At 40.0% G+C, this 8,529-nt stretch overlaps 1 protein-coding gene across 5 annotated transcripts in view; it reads left to right on the forward strand.

Moving 5' to 3' along the window:
* The window catches only part of LOC119465137 (uncharacterized), a 106,657-nt gene extending 98,331 nt beyond the window's left edge, over nt 1-8,326 (forward strand). For 4 of the 5 annotated variants that reach the window (XM_037725948.2, XM_037725959.2, XM_049669185.1 and 1 more), the window contains 2 exons: nt 2,479-2,611; nt 5,303-8,326. In XM_037725948.2, the coding sequence (XP_037581876.1) occupies nt 2,479-2,611; nt 5,303-5,322 (153 nt within the window). In that variant the 3' untranslated portion in view covers nt 5,323-8,326. The remainder of the gene's footprint in view (nt 1-2,478; nt 2,612-5,302) is intronic. The other variant, XM_049669193.1, reaches the window with a different exon arrangement.
* The last annotated feature ends 203 nt before the right edge of the window (nt 8,327-8,529 follow it).

The raw sequence follows: 8,529 nt of genomic DNA on the forward strand, positions 1-8,529 counted from the left end.
TGGATCATTAGGAGCAAACAAGTAGTTCCTTTACATTCAAGTAGTTCCTTTACATTCACAGGACTCTTCAGAGAGTGCAAATGACCGTTGTATATATATATAGCCTTTAAAGTATGGCTACCTAAGCGACTCAATCCCAGCCAATCAGAGCTTCAGCAGCAGATGATATGGACATGTCCACTAGGTGGAGACTTGTAGAATACCCCCCAACCCCTGCTCCGCTATGCAAATCTTCCATGTTTTATGTCTATACTGTGCCCCTATTTTATGTTTAATTGGACGTAGTTGACGTTTTTAAATACTCTAAAGGTATTCATAAAATAGTTACATTTACAAATAGTGGCAATTCGATTGGACGACCGAATCGAATAGGACACTATTCGATTCGTTATTCGAAAGTTTCAAGTGTTCACACACCCCTATTTCTTACAGAGCATCATCTTAAGTTCTGCCAACCAATGGTAATAGTGAAATTTCTCAAAGTGCTACAACACTTGCTGTGTAATGACATTCTGATACCATATGTGTGTATCACGTATAAGTAAAAGCTTGATTACAGATAAATGTAGAGGAGAAGAAAAAAGGTCATCATGAAAGAATGTGACCGTAGGGCCCAACAATAGCTTTTGGTCAATATGTCTTTGTGTGTTCTCAGAACTTTGGAAAATGCTCGCATTTGTGCGTTCAATTCTATCGCTGTGGTTTATAATATGCCATAGCTCCTGAATGTGTGTTCTGCCCACTGCCTGCCTTTGCTTAAGGAATGCATATGTTGGCTTGCATCTTTTTTTTTGCTGCATTGTACAGGCACCTGTTGCACCTATAAGCTTTGCCCCCCCCCCCTTTCTTTTTGTTAATTTTTTGCATGTTTAAATTTCCTTTGCACACACCTTATGAAAAGACTCCCTTAGGCAGCTAAGCGTGAGCATGTATTGCTACTTTTTTTTTTTTTTTTTGTAACTGAAAGGAAACAGCTTAATTGAACTGTAGTACTGTATGCAGGAGATGATGATATACTGGTTTTATTTGCGCAAGGGCTGTACGCGGGAGAGTATCAGCTTTATGTCCTTATTAGATACTTTTTTTTTTTTAAGATCTAGCTTTTATTAGCTCATTCCTCAATTTCGTGTCTGCAGCGTCCGCAGAGAGAGAGCAGCACAGACCTTAGCAGCTTGCCAGAATGGGCTTTCATTGGTGGAAGTGCACTTCCACTATTGAAAGAAGAGAGTTCGGTCACATGATGCAACACTCGGTTCCCTATAAGACCACATGATGGTGTTGCCTTCCATGCCTTCAGCGCGACGGAACTCCTCCGATTTTACTCACAGTATCGTGGAAGTTTTTCGTGTTCAGACATAATTTTTCCCTTCATGAGTCAATAGTGGCTCAGACATTTTATGCCGCATCACATTAACCAGGTAGTGTTTACAGGAGTGCCACTGGTGGTGGCTTGCTCGATACGCTGCTGTGTGCCCGACTGCGCCAATGTATGCTTAAAAAGCCGGTGAGCACTGAAGCAATAGAGAGGAGCGTGGTAGTTTAGCCAGAATGCTATAACACATTCTTTACATCGAATTGTCATGGAGGTAGCAGGACCTTCGGACCCCCACTCGATTCGGCGAGCTTGAGATCAGGAGTAAAAACGCCTAGCATGCACTACAGCCAACGCTGGAGCATTTGCTTTCCATATTTGTAACCATCGTGGTAAATAAAAAAAAAATAAAGGATGTTCTATTTTGCAGCATAAAAAGGTATCACGGTTGTTATAAGTTGTTTTGCTATCTTGCATTGAGCAGTGCTTAGCTGAAGCATATGGGATTTTTATAACTGGCATTTCATCAAGGGGCATGTGAATTTGATTTTGTTAAGTCAGGCTTTGTTTTGCTTTTCATCTTATTCATATCCTTTAAAATATTGTTTTTTAGTGCATGGCTAATACAGGTCCTGTAGCAGCATTTACACTGCATGCCCTCTGTGGCATTGTTTTGATATCATGGCATGTGGCATGCTTGAATGCCCATTCCAAATAGTTTTTTTCCAAATTTCATGCATATCCACTGCATAAGTTTGCCATATGTTTGCTTGAATAGTGCATCCATTGTGAATATATCATTTGCTTGATGCATTGTTAAAAGTGCCGCTCCCTTCTTTTTTAGTAACTGTCTTTACCCACCATGCGGCTGAAACCTGTTTTTCTTGCTTCTTGCAAGCTTTTGCTACATTTTGCTTGCTGTCTATTCATGTCTGGTCCCCCTTTGAGCTTACAGCAGAATCATCATGGCAATGTTTGTCGGGCATCTGCATGCTTTGCACTTTTCTTATGGCCCATCCAAGCTTCCAGTGTTTCAATATTGATTATACTTGTTATCGTACTTGCATGGCTAGTATACAAGTGGCTTGGCACATACTAGTTCGTCTGTCTGAACAGAGCTACGTTTAGTAGGTTCACTGTCATAATTCATTTTCTTCCTATCTTAGCACATCACCCCTTTTGACTCTGATGGGTTCCGGCAACGGATGATGCGTCAGGCCTCAGTCTCCGACTTTGTGTCAAGTTCTCCAGTTTCCTCCACACCACCGCGCTCCGATGTGTCGGAGGTGGAAGACCCAGGTGTTGCCTGAGAAATATCTCTATGTAGAATGAAATCAACTTGTGTTTTTACCGTTTAAAAATGCTTCTACTTTAGGTCATTACACTCATTCTAAATGACCAACCAAAGTTTGTAGTATGCTCCTTTTGCTGTGATTTTCTCGTGCATGATTTGTTCCTCGAGGCACTATGTGTAGATCATGCTCTGGGAGGATTACATAGTCTGGAGGCAGCTAATAACAGTGAAATTTTTTTTATGGATTAACTGAAAAAATGTATTGGAATGTTTAATCAGGACAGCTTCAATGTTTTCACCAGTGACCTGTGATGCTCTCACTATTATCTTTCTTCATTGTCACATGCTCAAGTGCAGGTGCATTTATTGTGTGCTTTGATGTGTTATAGCAAATTTTAATTATTTGTTGCCTGTTTTTCCTTTATGAAATAACGTTCTTGATAAATTGTTTAACTCGCATGTTATAGTACAAAAGTCCAGCTTTGTGGTGTTGGAGAAAATGGGCTGGTGTCCCGGTGACATCAAAAACGACCACAACAATTACAGTAACACATGAATCATTTGTTTCATTACTCATGCTAACATGCCGCTTATAATGCAGAAAGCTGAAAAATTCGGTAGAAATTAACGATTGTAAAAGCAGGCATGAAAAAAATATGAACACAAGATGAAAAGGTATCAGTTGCAGTCATTTATATGTAAGGCAAGCAGGTTGTTACCTCAAGGATTGAAGGAACACAAGTGGTCTTTGACTGGCAGAACACTGTGCAACCTTCTCTTCCACTGCTGCATGTGCAGTTGTACTCACATTTGAGAATAGTGGAAGTTCCATTAAGACGCAGGAATGAAAATGTTTCTTATGGTTAAGATGTGTTAATAGCAATGCTAATTGCAGTGTGCCAGGTTTCATCTCTATTAATAATTGGCATGTCTGAACCACTATCTTCAAGTGAATACGTGTGTCCATAGTTGACAGGTTGGCGCTGCCTTTGCCGGAGCATGCGCACATAGTTTTGGTTCTTTCTTTCGTGCCACATTTCAGTAGATATTGAACTTTTTTTGTTGCCCTTTTCATCTCTTGTGTTCATGATTTTTACGCCTGCTTTTCACAGTCATGAATGCTACTTATATGTGTCGATCCTCAAATCATCTTTTGGCAGCTGAGCCTGAAAGCACAAGTTAGTCGCACTTCTGCACCTTGCCCAAGAACTGTAAAAATGACATGGTTGGTGACAGAAGAATCCTAAAACTATGCTATACATGTTATGTTTTCATGATGTGTCATCTGAAAGAAAATATTCCCCCTCCCTGCCTCCCTCCGTGCTTCCTTGCTCCCAGTGATCAGTTACGAGCCAAATACTGCTGCTGCTTTGCCCTTAGACATACTAAAACCCAAAATTGAAAGGCTTTAACTTGGCTAAAGGCAGCAAGTACCTGGAGAGCCTGTATCTAGCATGAAAATAGTAAATAATGGTGATCACGGGATTTGCAATTTTTATAAAGGGACTGGTATTAAATTTATTTTACAAAATAATATACAGTTGAACTCGGAGTGCAATAGCTTCTCCCAACTTTTTGAGCAGTAAACTAAGTCACCGACCGATAATTCGGACTCGGCAGGGACCACCCAAAGGCTAAAATAACCGGACTTGCCAGAAAATAAGCGTCTTTATTTTACACATGGCCCCCAAAAAAAAGCTAGTCAGTGCATTGCTATGTGCACATACACTTGCCTGCGACTTGGTTAGTCTGTATTTCGAAATTGTCATGCTGTCGCTACAGATAGTCTATTAGTCCATGCTTGGACCATTGTTGTGTTGTCACTGCAGATAGAAAAAAGTATAGTCAATATATGCACAGAATCTCTCTATCCCCTGGCAACTTAAAAAGAAGTTGGCTGCACTCCTGTAGCAAAATGATCGCAAGTTCCTTCACAAGTCACTGTCTGGCATTTTGCTTGCTCATTGTTGCTCACAACGGTGCAGACATAGAGGGTAGACAACCATTTGAGGCTGCTTGATGATTCATGCGACAAAATTTCATTATAAAGAAGTCGCCAAGGGCTGTTTTGCTATTTAACACTTGAAAGAACATACGTTGGATGCTCGAAACTTGCCCAACAAATTGCAAATGCAGCCTTTACATTTGAATGGCTTGGCTTGTCCCATGGTTCGTGCACAGTTAGCGACTACTGGACTCAAAAAGCTTCACTAGTTTCAATTACGAGGAGGCGCCAGCGACTATGCCAGCAACTTACCTAAACAAAAATATTGCTCTTTCTGCTCAACTCGGTGGCTGAATGAGCCCGCAGTCGTGCAGGCAGAATCCATATTATCGAACGGCACGCTGCAAGGTGCTCGAAAGTTCAGTTGTCCTTATGCATTAGGTCTGTGGTGCCAGTGGCAGTGCGACGAAGCTGTCCAGCGACTGTAGTGACATTTGCAATGAATCTCATATCCTTACTTGCAAAATGCCTGCATGATTTCTATGCATCACATAGGGCCTCTTAAAAGCATCTCTTTAGTGTGTGTCCATATTTCCAGAGCTTGCTTGATGACAGCTTGTGTTCTTGCTCTGAAGTAATACAAAGCTCAAAATTCTTAGTTTTCAGAATGTTTTGTTTGTGTTGCATTTTGTTTGGTTGGTTTACTTATGGCGTGGGCACTTTTCTGTGTTGAACACCTTTTGATACACAGGTTCATCGTTCGAAGACTGACACCAAGTGAGAAATGTCGACGACTGCTCAAGCTGAAAGCCCAAGACAGGGCTGAGCATTGGTCCAAAACACTTAGCTTATTACCAAAGGTCTTAACAAAGTTATATATTCAGAAAGGTTTGCTCTTCACAGTTACAATGTTGCGTTGTTATCTTCTAATACTGGTTTATGTTCTGCAAAAGGCTGCTTTGCTTTCCGGTGACTGGAAGAAATGTATTTATTTGTTTATTTAAAGCTTTGTATTGTATTTTAATTTGAAAGTGTCGGATATATGTTGACCTAAATCCAAGCAACTTAATAAGCCTTAAATAAGTTGAAACACCTTACTTTGCTAAAGTGCAGCTTCATCTGTCGCATAAGCTTTCCGTCTGTTTTTTACAATAATTTGACTGTTCTTGTGTACAAGATCCTGCTGATCTAAATATACTTTTTGTTTGTGTGTGTATGTGGTGTGTGTTTCTGGTTTTGTTGCTCCTGAAACAAGGCAGAAATAATATGACAAAGAATTAAAAAAATAGTTGATGAAAAATATGAAAGGCAAACACCCGCACAGAGTGATGTAAAGTTGGGACAGATAAGCTCCTTATGTCCTTTTTGGTGAGCGGTAAAGGGTTCTAAAATAATCTGCATGCATTTAGGCAGCTGCAGATAGTATTTTCCTCTTACCTTACTCTTCATGTTTTGTTGAAAGGAGGTGCTCAGAAAATGTGCATTGTGGTACCCAGCTTCAGTGAGCTGTTGGACCTTCACCTTAAATCTTACAGGTATCCTAAGGGTATCCTAGAGTTTTCAGCTTTCAGGGCAAAGATGTTAGTGGCTCTCCAACTTGGGAGTAAATGCACTAAGGGCTTGTATGTGCCTAATTATCATACTTTCTCAGAATTGTTATCAGTGCTCCCCTAAGCTAGTATCTTGGGCATGAAAGTGGACTGTCAAGTACTTTGTTGACAAAACACCATGGTGTTGTGGCAGTGCATCATTGACAAGATTCATGAGCACTGTAGCACTTGCACGTGCAACACATTCTTTTTTAAGGTAATAAACAAATTATGGCCAATGCACATGAGAAATTTCAGAGAATTTATCATTCACCAAAAAAAAAAAAAAGTTTTTGAGTATACTGTCATTTGCATTGTTAAAGTTCATTTGCCTGTCTTCTAGCAATTATATTGTACTATTGTTTATCCCGTTTTGTTCACAATGCAGAATCAACTTGCCCAGTGTATTAGGATTCTTAGTTGCATCACTGCTGCGTTGTCGAGCCACCATTTCCAGGGTTTCATGTTATACATTGCCTTCAAATTGAAGTGTCAGTAATTTTATAAAATGTGCTATGCTAGCTGTGCAAATGCTGCTTGCATAAGTGATTCATATATATTGGCAGACAATTTTAATGAACAAGTCCAACAAATACACAACAAAAAAATTATTTTAATTTTGCAACTACGATATATGCTTACATAAAAAAATTGGAGCTTACATCGAAAAAGTGGAAGACAATCGTATTTGAAGACAACTAGGTTTTACTTGATTCTTCTAGATGGTTTGTATTTGTAAATGAATATTCATCATCAAATTTCGTACTCTGTACACTAATCACATTCAGAAACAGTAGTTGGGCAAACCCTCAATTTAACTCGATGGGGGAACAGCGCAAAAAAACACAAGAAGGGAGACACACACCAGCGCTGGTGTGTGTCAGACACGCACCAGTGCTGGTGTGTCTCCCTTCTTGTCGTGTTTTTTTGCGCTGTTCCCTCATCGAGGATGTACCAACTAGCCTAAGCCACTGCGGTCCTCAATTTAGCACTCATTTCTCATAGCATACCAGTCTAGAAATCTGGCAGAGCTGATATGTGCTCCTGATTTTGGTTGGCAAAATGGCTGTTCAGCTTTCTCCAGCGATCAACTATGTAATCCTTGTTTCAAGGCTTGTACTGTCGAATGTGAGATTGGAGAGTTTTAGCCTGGGAAGGCAAGCCACACCGAAGCGTTGTGGGACGCAAACCACCGGGCGAACAAAAGAACTCAAATCGAAGCACAAAAGAGCACGAAGGACCCACAATGGCGTTTGTGCCCCCCAACACTTGCGTGCGGCTTGCATCCCCAAATCTAAGACTCTCTGCTAACATATCAAGTATAAAATTTGCTGACTATTCCAAACTTAAATTTAAAAAATTATCAAAAGGATGTGTTTGTGCATTCTAATTCGCAAGAGGTGTCTGCCAAAACGCAGAAACTATCTGTACAAGCAACGTTTGCCAGCTAGCTTAGCATTTTTATTAAATTACTGACACTTTTAACTCTCAGATCGTATAACTTCTTGTCATAGCTGTCAAACTGCAGCAAATGTACCAGTTGGTTGTGTCAGGGTTCATCATGGTTCCGGACCTTGTAGCTTACTAATAAAGGTATTAAGCTTTTTAGCTGTGTTGACAAAACACCGAGTTATGATTTGTTTTTCACTTCTAACTTTTCATTATTGCAGTTTTCAGGTGCTGCTTTATCTGTGTTTTGAAAACTCCCACAGGGTCCAGTAATGTTCCACGTTATATTTTCTAGTTTTTCCTATACCAGTTTTGTATTGAAATAAAAAATCTCGGTTGTGAATGCTGTGTTGACTATTAGAAAGCTACAAACCTAAAAAAAAAAGAATTGCTGCGAACACTGGCTATAAGTTTTTTGTTGAAATGGTGCTTTTTTGCGTTGCCTCTGCCTTTAATTCACATTGCTAGATTGCTGATTTGGTTTTAGATTGTTGTACATGTGCAGTTTGCTCTAAGTGGACTTCCTGGTCTATAGCTTTAATTATTTAAATAATCTTGGTGGCCATTTTTATGGTATTCATACTCTTGACGCACAACTATATGCGAGTGGTATGAAGACTGCTCCATTTGTGGTAGCCACCAGTACCATGGTTCATGTAATTGACGTCTGGTTATGGCTGTGGCTGTGGTCTTCCAGGAACAGGAACAAATAAAATTGTGTTCATTCTCGAGTTCTATTTAGCAAAGCTTTCGTCTGCGTGTTTCTCCACTTTCATGGTGCTGCTGCCTCAAGAATCCTGGGGCCCTGAAACTTTTTGAACATAGTAAAGAAACATTGTCAATATGTTAACGTAGCTTCTGTGAACATGTGAGCCAAATATTGCAATGCGTGCAGCAGGGAAATTTACAATCTCGTGTCACTCGAAAGCAGTGAAAAATC

This window comes from Dermacentor silvarum, chromosome 1 (genome assembly GCF_013339745.2).
Source record: "Dermacentor silvarum isolate Dsil-2018 chromosome 1, BIME_Dsil_1.4, whole genome shotgun sequence".
Classification (NCBI taxonomy): Eukaryota; Metazoa; Arthropoda; class Arachnida; order Ixodida; family Ixodidae; genus Dermacentor; species Dermacentor silvarum.